General features: G+C 40.2%; 1 protein-coding gene across 1 annotated transcript in view; it reads left to right on the top strand.

The window, feature by feature from the left end:
* The window catches only part of DSG2 (desmoglein 2), a 49582-nt gene extending 39398 nt beyond the window's left edge, over positions 1–10184 (top strand). Inside the window, exons 12-15 of the mRNA XM_012447289.2 lie at positions 1490–1717; positions 3924–4045; positions 5260–5592; positions 8437–10184. Coding sequence (XP_012302712.2) covers positions 1490–1717; positions 3924–4045; positions 5260–5592; positions 8437–9456 — 1703 coding nt within the window. The 3' untranslated portion in view covers positions 9457–10184. The remainder of the gene's footprint in view (positions 1–1489; positions 1718–3923; positions 4046–5259; positions 5593–8436) is intronic.
* The last annotated feature ends 6435 nt before the right edge of the window (positions 10185–16619 follow it).

The following is a 16619-nucleotide window of genomic DNA, read 5'->3' as shown; positions in this document are numbered from 1 at the left end:
TTTACAGATTTAATACATTTAGTTTCCTTTCTTATGTATTTCAATGATCTGAATTAACAAAGCTTCCTTATGATCCTTATACTCTAAAATTCTAATGAATTTAATTTATAAGTATATCGAGTTGTGTATTAGAGAGTATTATCAATAATAAGTTGAAGTCGGGTGTGGTGGTCCATGTCTGTAGTCCCAGCACTTTGGGAGGCCGAGGCAGGTGGATCACTTGAGGTCAGGAGTTCAAAACCAGCCTGCAACATGATGAAACCCCATCTCTACTAAAAATACGGAAGTTTAAAATTAGCCAACATGGTGACAGGTACCTGTAATCACTTGAACCTAGGAGGCAGAGGTTGCAGTGAGCCAAGATGGCACCACTGCATTCCAGCCTGGGCAACAGAATGAGACTCCATCTCAGAAGTAATAATAATAAGTTTAAGAGTGTTAGTGTTCCTTGATCTTAGAAGCTGTATGCTGAAGAATGTCATGCCATCTCTAACTTACCTTGAAATCGTTGAAAAACTTCAAAAAAAAAAAAGAAAGAAAAAGTGAGTATATAGAGGGCAAGAAAGTATTGTTGCAAAAATGTGAACAATTACTGAAGGGTTTGTTAATATTCACTAAAATATTCTTTCAACTTTTCCGTAGGTTTGAATTTTTTTCTATTTTGGGTATATATAGTGTTGAGAACAAAAAAAGAAGGGACTAGAGAAAACAAGATCAGCCCATTGTTGAAAACGATTAAAGCTGAGGATGGATAGTGGGGGTTATGCTCTTCTATTACTATGTTTGAAAATTGCCTTAATAAAAATTTTTTTTTAAGAAATGGTAAAATAGGCCAGGCACGGTGGCTCACGCCTGTAATCCCAATGCTTTGGGAGGCCAAGGCGGGCAGATCACCTGAGGTCAGGAGTTTGAGAGCAGCCTGACTAACATGGAGACACCCCATCTCTACTAAAAATACAAAAATTAGCCCAGTGTGGTGGCACATGCCTGTAATCCCAGCTACTCGGGAGGCTGAGGCAGGAGAATCACTTGAACCTGGGAAGCGGAGTTTGCGGTGAGCCAAGATCACGCCATTGCAATCCAGCCTGGGCAACAAGAGTGAAACTTTGTCTAAAACCAACAAACAGAAAAAGAAGAAATGGTAAAATAAAGGTCATTCAGTAGAAATGTTGTTTAACTCACCACTTGTTTGTCACTGCATTCCCAGTATATAGAACAGTTCCTAGCATTTCCTAGACCCACATACGTTGGTTACAGTTAATCATCACGAAAGTAAGGTGTCCAAGTTTGACCCTTTGCTATTTAAACTGCATGTTCAGGGCCTATGGACAAATTTTAAGGAGCACACTTCAATGAGAAGTGAAGGAAGAAGAAAGTATCTAATTGGAGCTAAATATAATCAGCAATGAAAGAATATTTCTGGAATTTAATGTTGTCTCATCCTTGGTAATCATTCCTTTATATTTCCTTCTGCCTCCCAACCTTATAGGTACCAGTGTGTTGCTGCAGCAAAGCGAGAAAAAGCTTGGGAGAAGTGAAATTCAGTTCCTGATTTCAGACAATCAGAGTTTCAGTTGCCCTGAAAAGCAGATCCTTACACTCACGGTTTGTGAGTGTCTGCATGGCAGCGGCTGCGTGGGAGCACACCGTGACTCCTATGTGGGCCTGGGACCTGCAGCAATTGCACTCATGATTTTGGCCTTTCTGCTTCTGCTGTGTAAGTCTTCACAAGCCACTCTGTAGTGCTTTTAGGAATTTGAGTGCACTACTAGAGATGTGTTACTATGATAGTCATTGATTTCTTCACGGTTATTCTTCAACCACACTAGAATGCTTTGAGGGTGAACAGGGAAACAATTGATGATTGACAGATCACCAAAGCATAATATAGGACTCTTCAGAATTTTGTTTTATAAATGTATATCATTTTCTGATTTCAGTAACTTAGGAACTACTTTTTGGCATAAACTTCGCAGGTATTCCCATTTCAGTGTGCTCTGTGAGGGCAACATGCTGTCTGTGCTCTTCACTGCTGTATTCCCAGTGCCTGGAACAGAGAGCCTTCCATGTAGTAAGCGCTCAGAAAAGATTTGTTGCATGACTTGGGGTTATGAATACAAGGTTTTTTGCAAACCCAGCTTATTCCAGTTGATCCTGCTTTGTATTTCAGAGCTCTGCCTCCCTGAATCCCCCACTTGGCTTGTTTCTTCACCAGCACCAAAAGTAGGCAGACCCTCTGAGCACATCCTGTGCTTCCTGACCCTAAGATGTTCTCAGCCAGTCCTGCCTGCCCTACCCACCCTCCAAAGACCTCAGGTTTCCTTTTATAAAAGAACAAGGGACTGCATCCTGGGGTCACATGAAATACCACTCTACCTGACCACTGAGCATGGGGAGAGGGCCACCTCCAAGGCGGCTGAGGCTGGTGCAGTGACAGAGGAGAGGCCTGTTAGACAAGGGGTCCCCAACCCCCAGGCCACAGACCAGCACCAGATCATGTCCTGTTAGGAACCAAGACACACAGCAGGAGGTGAGCGGTGGATGAGTGAGTGAAACTTCGTCTGTATTTACAGCCGCTCCCCATTGCTTGTGTTACCACTTGAGCTCTGCCCCCTGTCAGATCAGTGGCAGCATTCGATTCTTACAGGAGCCCAAATTCTACTGGGAACTACACTTGCAAGGGATCTAGGTTGCGTGTTCCTTATGAGAATCTAATGCCCGATGATCTGTCACTGTCTCCCATTACCCAGAGATGGGACCATCTAGTTGCAGGAAAATAAGCTCAGGGCTCCCACCAATTCTACATTATGATGATTTGTATAATTATTTCATTATATATTACAATGTAATAATAGTAGAAATAAAGTGTACCATAAATGTAATGCACTTGAATCATCCCGAAACCATCCCAGCATACCCCCAACCTCCCTGTGGAAAATCTGTCTTTCATGAAACCAGTTGCCGGTGCGAAAAAGGTTGGGGACTGCTGTGTTAGAGCCATTGGTAGATGTTCAGTTGAATGCACAGCACTCAACAGTTTGCAGTGTACTTTTATACAATTATCTCCATGTTATGGCTGCATATACAGATACATAATGGTAAATGACTTGCCTCAGCTTACCAAGTGTGTAGGTAGGTACTGAAGCAGGGACTCTTATCTTTTGCTCATGGATTCCTTGCACGGCTTTCTCATCTCAGATTCCCTGGAGCCTAATATACTTGGCACATAATAGACACTTGATGAATGTTTGTTAAAATTGTTAAATTGCCACTGGCTGATTTCAATCTTCTTCTTGATCATAGCAGCTACAGTTAATGTGCTGTTGACTGTTTTACATAAAAACGAAATCTAGGCACTAGTCAGTTCATCATTGGAAGCTGCCAAATTGGAGTGGCAGATGGGTGTGCAGATGTGTTTAATTCTTTGCTGCATTGATCAAGGGGTCAGCCTTGGTCTTTGCTTTCTCCTAGGCGTAAAATAAAATCTAAGGAGAGAGCTCTGAAATTGTTACACATTTCACTTTATTATTTCTAATCACTATTATTATTAGCACTTAAATTTTGGGGACAGTGATTTTTTTTTAATTGGACCATAGTTTTAAAAAATTTAATCTTTAAGCTGGTTTTGATGGTTTGGATTCCATCTGACCCAGTTTTGGTGTTCCACTCAACAACCACAGACAGCCTCTTTTTGATGAACAAGGCCTTGAATCTGTACGACTCCCTTATTCTGCCTTCGGGCTTTGGAGTAACTCACCCAAAACAGCTTGGTAAGGTTGGATCAGGGTTAAGAAAAGAAAAATAGGGCTACAAATAAGTGAAGACAACTCCAGAAAGGGACATGCAAATTCCAAAATTACATAATATACATTTAGAAATTGTCAGGATTAACCTTATCTGTGTTCCATTTTGTGTCTATACAGTGGTACCACTTTTACTGCTGATGTGCCATTGCGGAAAGGGCGCCAAAGGCTTTACCCCCATACCTGGCACCATAGAGATGCTGCATCCTTGGAATAATGAAGGAGCGCCACCTGAAGACAAGGTCAGTGGATCAGATGTCAATATGACTTGTCTTCTTTTTGGGTTTTAAAGGGGCCTAGGGAAGTGTTTCTTACATTTTTGGTAGAGTGAGTAAAGTGATCACTATGGATTTCACTCACATGCCTTTGTTAAGCAAAGGGTTCAAATGACAGCATATTTTGTGTTTGTTGCTGGGGCAGAACTGAGATGGTTTTACTCTGTTGTGACACTTCCCATGCTGTAGAGAATGTAGGGCAAGGTTCAGGAAGAGCAAGTGTGTGTAGGGATCTAAGTCATTTGTCCCAGCATTAAATGGGCAGTTTTCACAACCAGGAACTGCTTCATTTCCATTCCCCTCAATACACAGGGTTTGCAGAGGTAACCCACAACCCCCATGACAGTTGTAAAATGTTGCAAAGCCCACTTTCCCAACAACTTCATAGCCATATCCCTTTGTCTATTGCATCCTCACCCTGTACCTGTCATCATTGTCTGTTATGAGCACCATTTCTAATAGGATAGAATTTAGCATCAAGTGGCAGAGAACTCAGAATAACAGTGGCTTAAACATAAAATGGGCAGTCCAAGGTCAATATATTGCTGATTCCTCCACAGTCCGGTCCCTGGCTCCCTCTTCCTTGTTTTTCCTCCATGGTTGAGTTCCATTCCCATGCTGTCCTCATGTGTCAGTGCTAGCTACGTAGCTGCTGTCCCCACATTCTAACCAGCAAATGGGAGAAAAGTGAAGAATCCTCTTTAAGCACACTTCCCAGAACTTGCGTACACCATTTCTGCTTAATTCACGTTGATCACAGCTTAGTCAGGTGGCTATATCTAGTGGCATCAGAGGCTTGGAAATAGTCTTTATTTTGGGTGGCCATGGATCCAGGTAAAAACAAAATTAAAAATTCTGTAACTATAGGAGAAGGTATCAAACTGCAGAGGAAGGTTGGAATGCCATTGGTGCACATAGAGTAAAGGAGCTGAGACCCTATGTGACTGTTTGGGCCTTGTTTCCTCTTTGGGTTATATCCAGCTATAAAACAAGAAGATAGAAGAAAGAAGATCTTCATAAGACTTATGTAAGTTAATCAACCCAAAAGATTTTTTCTAATTGGCCTCAGTGGAAATAGCTTATACCTTCCTATGCCTACTTGGCTCAGATCCTTCTACCAAGGGTGAAGGAGTCCCCCTCCATCTTCCTGACTCAGTTCTCAGCTGTGTTTCCTCTCACAGGTGGTGCCATCATTTCTGCCAGTGGATCAAAGGGACAGTCTAGCAGGAAGAAATGAAGTAGGAGGTATGGCCAAGGAAGCCACCGTGAAAGAAAGTAGCTCTGGTTCCTTTGCCAAAGGGCAGCGTGAGATGTCTGAGCTGGATGGAAGGTGGGAAGAACACAGAAGCCTGCTTTCTGTTAGAGCTACCCAGGTTACAGGGGCCACAGGGGCTATCATAAGCAAGGAAACCACGAAGAACACAAGAGCCACAGGGGCTTCCAGAGACGTGGCCGGAGCTCTGACAGCTGCTGTTGCACTGAACGAAGAATTCTTAAGAAATTATTTCACTGATGTAAGGATTGGTTTTATGTATGGGGGGGAACATTTATATATAAATGTAATATTATTAGGGTAATCATTGCCTTGGATCCAAATGAGACTTTGGGGTTTTTTTTTTTTTTTTTTTCAGGGAATACTTATAGGCAATAAGGAAAGAGAAATGGGACCCACTAAATCAGCTGGTGTTAGCTAAATTATGCTACGATAACAAGTGAGCCCACGATCTTAGTTCTCACGTAGGCATATTTCTCACTTACAGTTGTGTTTTTGCCAGTCAGCTCAGCTCTGCCCTGTTTCATGATGTCTTCATTCCAAGATGCTCTGAGAGAGCAGATCAGACCTGGGAAGCTGCTGTCCTTGTGGCCCAGAGAAAAGAGCAAGGCAGAACCAGGCAATGGCTCTTAAAGCCTCCAGCTTTTTACACTCACATTTCATTGACCAAAGCAAGTTACGTGACCAAGACAGATGTGAGTGGGTCAGAAAGTTCTATCCCTGCAGTAGCAGACTTGGTAGGGATGAGCCCTGCAGGAGAGACAGAGAATATATAACCTAAAAAATACAATCTATTAAGTCCATTTAAATTTTACCTTCTGTATGAGAGTACTTGGCTTTGCTATTCTGAGGGTTTACCAAAAAATGATGAGAAAAGTTGCAGGAAGATGATCAGATGCAGTAAGGAAGCTCATGCTAGAATTAGGAATTAGAAGCAGGACTGAAAATAAAAGTATGATGTAGAGGTCAGGCACAGTGGCTCATGCCTATGATCCCAGCACTACGGGAGGCCAAGGCAGGCTGATCGCTTGAGCCCAGAAGTTCAAGACCAGTTTGGGCAATATGGTGAAACCCTCACTCTCCAAAAATACAAAAAATTAGCCGGGCATCCTGGCACACATCTATAGTCACAGCTATCAGGAGGCTGAGGCAGGAGGATCACTTGAGCCTGAGAAGCCAAGGATGCAGTGAGCTGTGATCATATACTGCACTCCAGCCTGGGCAACAGAAACTCTGTCTAAAAATAATAATAATAATAACATAGAGATAAGTATACTTCAGAACAAGGATTATTACCAGGAATAATGAGGGATAGTTCATAATGAAAAATGGGCTAATTCATCAGGAGGTCTGAAACTCCTAAATATGTCAGAATCTAATAACAAATTATTAAAACTTAAAGCAAAAGCAGAACTGATAGAGAAATAGACAAATTCATAATTATAGTTGGAGAGTTCAACCTGTTCTATCAGTAGACGAAAGAACAAGTAGACAGAATCAGTAAGCATATAGAAAACTTAGTATTATCAACCAAATGGATCTCGTTGACATTGACAGAACACTCTATGCAACAGAAGCAGAATACACATGCTTTTTGATATAGACTATATTCTAGAACATAAAATAAATGTAAATAACTTTTAAAGAGCTGCAGTCATACAATGTACTTCGATGACAAAAAAAATAAAACCAGAGATCAGTAACAAAGTAATATATAAAATATACTCAAATATTTATAAATACACATGACTGCAAATTAAATTACACTTTATGAAAATTTGTGGGGCACTACTAAAGTGGTGCTTGAAGGGAAATTGTAGCAAAAATGGTTATATTAGAAGATGGGTCTCATATCAGTGACCTAAGCTTCTACCCTCAAAAGTTGGAAGAGCAAATTAAACTCAAAACAAGCAGAAGTAAGGTGATAATGAATTTTAGAGCAGAAATGAAATACTTAGCAAAAAGTAATAGAAAAAAAAAAAACATTGAAACCACAAACTGATTATTTAAAGAAGTCAATAAAATTGATAAACCTTTTACTAGACTAGGATATTAAAAGAATAAGCACAAACTATGGATATCAGAAATGAAATAAAAAAAATTACTACAGATCCTACAGACATAGTCAGAATAATTAAAAAAAAAAAAAAAAAGCAGGACTGGGTGGTTTTCTTGAGAACAAGGCCTTGTGCTCCCATGAGAATGGGCAGAGTTGGAATATACGGCATCTGAAGGGCCCTAGAGAGTAGTAAGGGGAGGGACTTCCACTGAGGAAAGCAAGTTGCTCCTGTCCCCTGTCTTGTAAATTTGCAAATTATTAGTGTGCTTTCCCACTTTCTGCTCCTTTCCACCCTCCCTTCTTTCATACCGTCCTTCACCCACCTCCAAGTATAGCTTAACAGGGATGTGGTTGGTGTCAAGGAAAACCACATCTTGGCCTTTCCTGTCTCACTGCTAAGCTCAATTCTAGCGTCCTATTTGTTTTATTTTGATAGGTTTTCCCTCTCTACTCAAATCCTGCTCTAGTCATTTTTGGTTATGTATGTATGTACTAACTTTTGATTTAGAAGTAATTTCAAAGTTAATAGAAAATTTGCAAGAATGGTAGAAATTCTGAACCCAATTATTAACATTTTGCCACATTTGCTATTTGCTTTTCCATTCTCTCTCTCTCTCTCTCACTGACACACATTCACACTCATTCTCTTACATCACTATAGTACAGTTAGCAAATGTAGAACTTTACCATTGACACAGTCCACATTTCAGTGTAGCCAACTATCACACTGTCTTTTATAGCAATTTTGTTTTTTCAGGATCTTGCATTCCATGAAGTTGTCCTGACACTTTAGTCTTTAATCTGAAACAGTCCTCTCTGCCTTTCTGTTTTTTCCCTGATATTAATATTTTTTAAGAATACGGGTCAGTTGTGTCACAGGATCTCTCTCAATTTGTGTTTCCCTGATAGTTCTTTGTAATCCACTTCACATTACTGCATTTTCAACAGGAATATCGTCTTGTTTCTAAATGCATTTGCATTGCTAATTATTTGTTTTGTGTTTGTTTCATTTTGTTTTCATTTTAGAAAGCGGCCTCTTACACTGAGGAAGATGAAAACCACATAGCCAAAGATTGCCTTCTGGTTTATTCTCAGGAAGAAACCGAATCTCTGAATGCTTCTATTGGCTGTTGCAGTTTTATTGAAGGAGAGCTAGATGACCGCTTCTTAGATGACTTGGGACTTAAATTCAAGACTCTAGCTGAAGTTTGCCTGGGTCAAAAAATAGATATAGATATGGAAATTGAGCAGAGGCAAAAACCTGCCACAGAAACAAGTATGAACACAGCTTCACGTTCACTCTATGAGCAAACTATGGTTAATTCAGAGAATACCTCCTCTGGCAGTAGCTTCCCGGTTCCAAAATCTTTGCAGGAAGCAAATGCAGAGAAAGTAACTCAGGAAATAGTCACTGAAAGATCTGTGTCTTCTAGGCAGGCTCAAAAGGTAGCTACACCTCTTCCTAACCCAGTGGCTTCTGGTAATATGATGGCAACAGAAGCTTCCTATGCCACAGGTTCCACTATGCCACCAAGCACTGTGATCCTGGGTCCTAGACAGCCACAGAGCCTTATTGTGACAGAGAGGGTGTATGCTCCAGCTTCTACCTTGGTAGATCAGCCTTATGCTAATGAAGGTACAGTTGTGGTCACTGAAAGAGTAATACAGCCTCATGGGGGTGGATCGAATCCTCTGGAAGGCACTCAGCATCTGCAAGATGCACACTATGTCATGGTGAGGGAAAGAGAGAGCTTCCTTGCCCCCAGCTCAGGTGTGCAGCCCACTTTGGCCATGCCTAATTTAGCAGTGGGACAGAATGTGACAATGACAGAAAGAGTTCTAGCACCTGCTTCCACTCTGCAATCCAGTTATCTGATTCCCACTGAAAACTCTGTGAAGGCTAGGAACACCATGGTGTCTGGAGCTGCAGTCCCTGGCCCACTGCCAGATTTTGGTTTAGAGGAATCTGGTCATTCTAATTCTACCATAACCACATCTTCCACCAGAGTCACCAAACATAGCACTGTACAGCATTCTTACTCCTAAACAGCAGTCAGCCACAAACTGACCCAGAGCTTAATTAGCAATGACTAATTTCATGTTTCCAATGTACCTGATTTTTCATGAGCTTTACAGACACAGAGACACATACACATTGAGCTTTAGATTTTTCTCAATCACTGAGATACAAAGGACCACACTGCCTCTACTTCCAGGAGTGTATTTTAGAAATGTTCCATGATTTACTGAGGACATAGAGATGATGCTGCTTCTTAGGTGCCTTTAGTGAGCTATGCAAACAATCCTGACAAAGCAAGATACAGTCAATCTGGCTTCTGAGAACTTACCAAATTAACAGAGTATCCAGTTCGTCCTCCGTCCAGTAAAGCAACCCAGGAAACTGATTGGGTCTCTTTGCCTACCATATTAACATTTAACATTGATGTTCTGTATTCTGTACTTTATTGCATGTAGCAGATTTTCAACACCTCATTGATCCAAAGATATATGCACAGTCTGGGCACCAGTTTTGGTTTTCCTTAAGACTTGAACCCTTTTCATCTGTGTGTGATTCATTAGATTTTAGAACACTGATGATAAGAATACACATTGTTATGTTTCTGTGCACATGACCGTGTGTGTGTGTGCAGGTACATACTGTATAGTCTTAAAAGCAGCATTATACGTCTTGTCTCAACTGCCATGAAAATGTTGAACACTCCAAATTCAGTTGAATAATCCAAAGCAAAATTTTTAAATATAAAGTAATTTTACTTTTTTTTTTTTTTTTTTTTTTTTTGAGACGGAGTCTCGCTCTTGTTACCCAGGCTGGAGTGCAATGGCGCGATCTCGGCTCACCGCAACCTCCGCCTCCTGGGTTCAGGCAATTCTCCTGCCTCAGCCTCCTGAGTAGCTGGGATTACAGGCACGCGCCACCATGCCCAGCTAATTTTTTTGTATTAGTAGAGACGGGGTTTCACAATGTTGACCAGGATGGTCTCGATCTCTCGACCTCGTGATCCACCCGCCTCGGCCTCCCAAAGTGCTGGGATTACAGGCTTGAGCCACCGCGCCCGGCCAATTTTACTTTTTATAGTAATCGTATACTTTTAAAAAACCACCTCAGGATAGATTATCTTCTAAACAGCTGCAATTTAGTGCAGCTGCATTAACCAGCCATGTTTTCTAGTTGTGGTAGGAACCGTTCACTGCTGTGTATCCTCAGTGCCTAACGTGGGTGCCAAATAATTGTGGAATTACACTGAATTGTACAAACCATTCTTTTTTGTTTACAATTGCCAAAAATCTCAAAAGGTCCTATATTTCTGTAATTCTGTCTTTGAAATTATGATTTTATTTTGATCTCTCAGTTGTTGACTGACCTGGTATGACTTAGTACATAAGTACTCAATATTATATTATAAAAACCTCAAATAATTGACTTGATTTTGCACAGCATCCTTGCCTTTCTTTTCCATAAGTTAATTTTTTTACAAATTATTTGGGTTGCTTAGCTCCTAAATAGGTGATATTTTATTGCTCCTAGAAATAATAATATTTCAAGATATATGTGCATTATCAGTAATAATTTATATAAATATTTCCCACTACACAATAATTTTCAAAGACTAATTTCTTGACTGAAGATATTTTGCTAGGGAATTGACTTTAAAATTTTGCAGACTTTAAAAAAATTGTTGAATGGTGTTATGCAAAGGATTTATACAGTGTGCTCCCGCTAACTATGTATAGATCAGGGCACATATTTTTAGAGATCTGCGTCTGTAGCTTAAATGGAGGTTACTCTTCCATGATCTAGAATTGTTTACTCTCTACCTAGTAATTGTTGTTTCTTTTATTGGTATTATTGTAGACTTATTAACAGTTTGATTTTGCCAAGTATGCAACAGAAATATCACTAGTATGTGAAAATGTAAATATCACCTATGTACTCAAAACAAAAAAGTTGGTCTTAAGCTTCCTCCTTGAACAGCCTCGGAAACCTAACCTGCCCTTTGTAGCATAATCACATTTTCTAAATGATTTTGTTTGTTCCTGAAAAAAGTGATTTGTATTAGTTTTACATTTGTTTTTTGGGGAGAGATTATATTTGTATGTGTGTCATCATAAAATATTTAAATAAAAAGTACCTTTAGAGTGACCCTTTCCCTATGTGTTTTTATTTCTCTATTATATTTTACAAGGGATAAAGCTCAGTTGTCAGGGAGAGTGCCCTAAAGGCAGGTATTTCTTGGACTTTGTTATTTAATTAGATCTGCCTGAAATAAAAAAAGTTATCGGTTATCTAAAATTCAGATTTATCTGGGTACTCGGCATTCTCGTTTTCCAACTCCGGCAACCTTGCTCCTAAGGAATTAAAGATTGCATTCTGCCCAGAGCAACACCGGAGAAATCTGTTGGGTTTGGCTGGAAGCTAGTATATCTAACCCAAAGAGAATCAATCTACCAATGTTTGAGAGGCTTAATTGATTGTCACAGGTTACAAGGGAAAAGATCAGAGTTGCTGCTGTCAGAGAAAGAAAATCTTTTTCTTCTAGGTCCCCGGCTGGGGCTCTGTAACAAACACAGATTAACAAGAGAAAAACAGACAGTAGTCTATTAACGTGTATCTCATGCATGCTTTGGAGTAACTGGGATGAGTAGCTCAAAGGGGTGGTTAGAACTTGGGTGTAAAATGTTAAAAGAAGAGCTTTAAACAAATTAAATCTAACAGTTTAATCAGGCAAAGGATGATTCACAGAATTGGGCTGCCCTGGAAGTAGAAACGGTTCAGAGAACTCTGTTCTGCAACGTGGGCAGGCAGTAATTTATAGACAGAAAATGGAAGTGAGGTCGGGAAGCCGCTTGATTGGTTACAGCTGAGCCTTCGCCTTATTTGGAGGTGGGCTGATCAGTTGGCAGCCAGTGACTGGCTGAACTCAGTTGCTGTGATTGATTGACACTCAGCTATGTGTTACAAAAGTACACTCCTAAGTTAGGCTGTCAGTTCATTTATGTACCAGGCTAGGTTGCAGTTCGTCATGTGGGGACTCAAGGTATGGAGGCAGCCTCAGGCCAAAATTTAGTTTAATTTAACAATATACCAACTTGGGCTAAAACAAAAGAAAGGGGATTGGGGGCTTCTGGGCAGTGGAAACAAATGAATGGAAGGTGACCAGGGAAAGTCTGGTAAGCTTGGGTAAGGTTTGTTATACAGATTTAAGTCAATGTCCTTGTCATTTATGGTTATCCCTGTGTCTGGTACAGAGGGAGACAACCTTACAAATGGACATTTCCTTTATAAATGTAAATTCCTTTACAAATGGTAAACTTATCTTCTGTCTTCAGAGCTTCTCCTGCATCTGCTGTTTCTCAAAATAATCCTTATACTAAAAAAATATTTTGTGGGGTGTAGCATATTCTAGTCTACACTGCTGGTAAACTGGATGTCTCATAAATGAAGATTTCACAACACTGGCACATCAGGACATCCTAAAACATGAAGACTGTTTTATTCCTGTGACTTCAGTTCCCGTTCCAATCAGCTAATTCTGGCTGATCTCTACAGAACATATTCCAATCACCACCACATCAAAAAGTCTATAATAGGATGTTGCTAACCAAACATCACCTAAAAATGAGACATTTCAGGTCATTAAATCTGACTTTCTTAAACCAAAATTTCTTAGTTTCATTATATGTTTCATTTTAATCTTCTATATCATGCCCAATTACTTTGTCTACTTTTTCTATTAATGACTAAGAGAACGATGTTGAAGTCTCCCAAGTGTGGCTTTGCCTATTTCCCCCTTTAATTTTTTGTGTTTTGAAACTTTTTGAAACTTTTTTGTTTTGTGTTTTGAAAACTTTTTGCCTGTGTTTTGAAACTTTTTGCCTGTGTTATTAGGTACAAACACATTTAAGATTACTGTGTTCCTGAAGAACTGATCTTTTTATCATTATGAAATACCTCTTCATCTGTGTTTATAACTGCTAATTACTTATAGCCTAAAGCTGCCTGCTTACATTCTTTTTTTTTTTTTTTTTTTTTGAGACGGAATTTTGCTCTTGTTGCCCAGGCTGGAGTGCAATGGCACAATCTCGGCTCACCGCAACCTTTGCCTCCTGGGTTCCAGCGAGTCTCCTGCCTCAGCCTCCTGAGTAGCTGGGATTATAGGCATGTGCCACTATGCCCGGCTAATTTCTTATTTTTAGTCGAGATGGGGGTTTCTCTATGTTGGCCAAACTGGTCTCAAACTCCCTACCTCAGGTGATCGTCCACCTCAGCCTCCCAAAGCGCTGGAATCACAGGTATGTACCACCACACCCAGCCCTCCTTACGAATTTTAAGTTTGACCTGAAGGTTTCCCCATACTTAGTGAACTGTAACCTAACTGGATGTGTAAACATATTATTACCTACTCTTGTCTCAGGCAATCACAGCCACAATACTTCAACCACTCACAGGCGGCCAGCTGTTCAAACTGCATTCAAATAAGGCAAACCCTGAGCTGTAACCAGTCCCACTATTTCTGTACCTCACTTCCTTTTTCTATCCATAAATCCTATGTGGCCACATGGCAGCATGTTTCTGCATGTACTCTGGTTTAGGGGTTGCCCAATCTGTGAATTGTTTTTTGCTCAATTAAAGTTTGTAAAATATATTTATTTATCTATTTATTTATTTTTATTTTGGAGATAGAGTCTCACTCTGTCACCCAGGCTGGAGTGCAGTGGTGGGATCTTGGCTCACTGCAACCTCTGCCTCCCAGGCTCAAGTGATTCTCCTGCCCCAGCCTCCCGAGCAGCTGGGATTACAGACACATGCCACCACACCAGGCTAATTTTTGTATTATTATTATTATTATTATTTTAGTAGAGATAAGGTTTCCTCTTGTTGCCCAGGCTGGTCTCGAACTCCTGGCCTCAAGTGATCCACCTGCCTCAGCCTCCCAAACTCCTGGGATTACAGGTATGAGCCACCACACCCAGCCAACTTTGTAAAATTTGTCTGAAGTTTTTCTTTTAACAAATTCTTTGTCCTGAAATCCACTTTACCTAGCATTAATACAGTCTTCTTATGGTTAGTGCTTCGGTGGTGTATCTTTTTGATCCTTTTTCTTGCCACCTGTGCCTTTATAGTACATTTTGAAACAATATACAGGTAGGTCTTGCCTTTTCCCATTTTGACATCTCTGACTTTTAATGGAAGGTTTTGCAGCAATTATTTATACGGGTAAGTTTAAGCTTCCATCTTGGTATTTGTTTTCTCCTTGTCCATCTGGGTTTTCGCTGGTTCTTTGTTTTTCTCCACTCCTTCCAACTTCTTTTGTGTACTGTGTGTTTTAGGATTCCACCATAGCACCTCTACTGACCTTTCCCCTACACCCCCTTGTGTTTACTTTTTAATTGGTTGCTCTTGTTAGGAAATATAACAAGATTTCCTGTCAACCTAAGAAACCTATCCACAAAGTGAAAGAGAAAGAAAGCAGTTTTATTATTGAATAAGCATTAAACCCGGAAGGCGGGGCACATCGTAGGTAGCTCCTAAAGAAATTGCAAAGACAAAAAGTTCTTGCTTTTTATATAGTCATTTAGAACATACCTGTTCACAAGATAAACTATAGCTTGTCCTCAAGTGAGAGGATTTGACGGCACCGTTTGTCATACATAGCTCGTCTTAAATTCACCTGGTAATTGAGGTGGCTATTGTGTTTGCTAATTGCCTTTATTCAAAGAAATAATAAAACTTCTTAGATCTCTCTGACAGGTAGCCAGCACTCATGGAGATGGGAAGATAGGGGTGCTAGCTTCTTTGATGTTAACATTTCAAAGAGATAGCCCCAGGTCCTTCAGAAAGACAACCCTGCTTATAAAGCTGGCAAAGGAGAAAGAGAAATAATTAGCAACCACAAGTTTTTTAAACTAAATGGTCTAAGAAAAGAGATGAGAGACAGGGAGGGAAAGTTTTCCTTTTTTTGCACCAGGGAAAATTGAATTTTTTCCCGTTTAGATTTGTACTTACACTCTAGGACTATGCTCTATGTGGCAAGCAGCTACCAACTGGATAGCACAAATCTAGAACATTTCTATCATTGTGTAAAGATTTGGGGGGGACTTTAGAGTGAAACCAGCTTTGCAAAAATGATAACAATGAGAAAATTAAAAGGATGAAAGAGATCTGATCTAACCAACCCCTATCTTGCCTTTAACCTCCAAACTGCATTTGGTCATTCCTGGGCTTGGGCTAAGCTAACTCTGGGAGAAAATTAGGTTATAGTTTAGATGATAAGAGTCTTTTCCTAAAACTAAACCACCTTATAAAACTAATGAAAGGCCACCAGGTTAGGAGGATGAAAGGGGTTTATAGTCTGCTAAGGTGTAGGTATAAACAATTCCCATCCATTATTCCAAAAGTCACAAGATTGGCAACTTCCCCAATTACTCTGGCAGATAACATTATTATTATAAAACATAAGATTGGCCTTTTGAGATGTCCTTTCAGGCTTTTGCATTTTTGATGACTGGATACCCATGACTCTTGACTCAACTGCTCCTGTGGCCCCAATCCTGTAGCAGACTTGGTGCACTAGGACCATTTTTCACAGCCCTATGATTGTGTCTCCAGCCAATCAGCAGCACTCATTCCCAACTATCCTTGAAAAACTCTAGCCTCCAAATTTTCAGGGATATTGATTTGAAAACAATCTTCCATGTGGTATGGCTGGTCCACGTCAATTAAACTCTTTCTTTATTGTAATGTCATGGTCTCAGTAAATTGGCTTTGTCTGTGCAATGGCAGGAAGAACCCATTGGGTAATTACAATGGTTCTGGAAATTACAACATGCATCTTTAATTTATCACAGTCAACCTTCAAATGTTCTACTACTTCACAAATGATATACATGAACCTTGAGCTTTCACTTGGTGGATCTGGCTATGCCATTCAATCCCTGACGTTCCTTCTACCCACCTGCTAATCAAGAAGCTATCAGCATTGTCTCTGTCCCCGACACCTTCCATCATACCCCTGCCCCACTTGCTATAATGCATTACTGGCATGATGTGAAACATACAGTGTCAAGTCCATCCTTGGATGGGAATGGACTCACATTGCTCCACAGCTTACAAAAACCCACTCATCCAGATTGAAAAAATGTGATGAGGAATGTGTGTCTCTGCTAAAAATCCAGATGTGCACTTGGCC

This window comes from Aotus nancymaae, unplaced genomic scaffold (assembly GCF_030222135.1).
Source record: "Aotus nancymaae isolate 86718 unplaced genomic scaffold, 86718_ANA_hifiasm-v0.15.2.pri h1tg000020l, whole genome shotgun sequence".
In the NCBI taxonomy this organism is placed as follows: domain Eukaryota; kingdom Metazoa; phylum Chordata; class Mammalia; order Primates; family Aotidae; genus Aotus; species Aotus nancymaae.
Note: the sequence above shows the minus strand (reverse complement) of the source record. Positions and strands in the feature narration are given on the sequence as shown.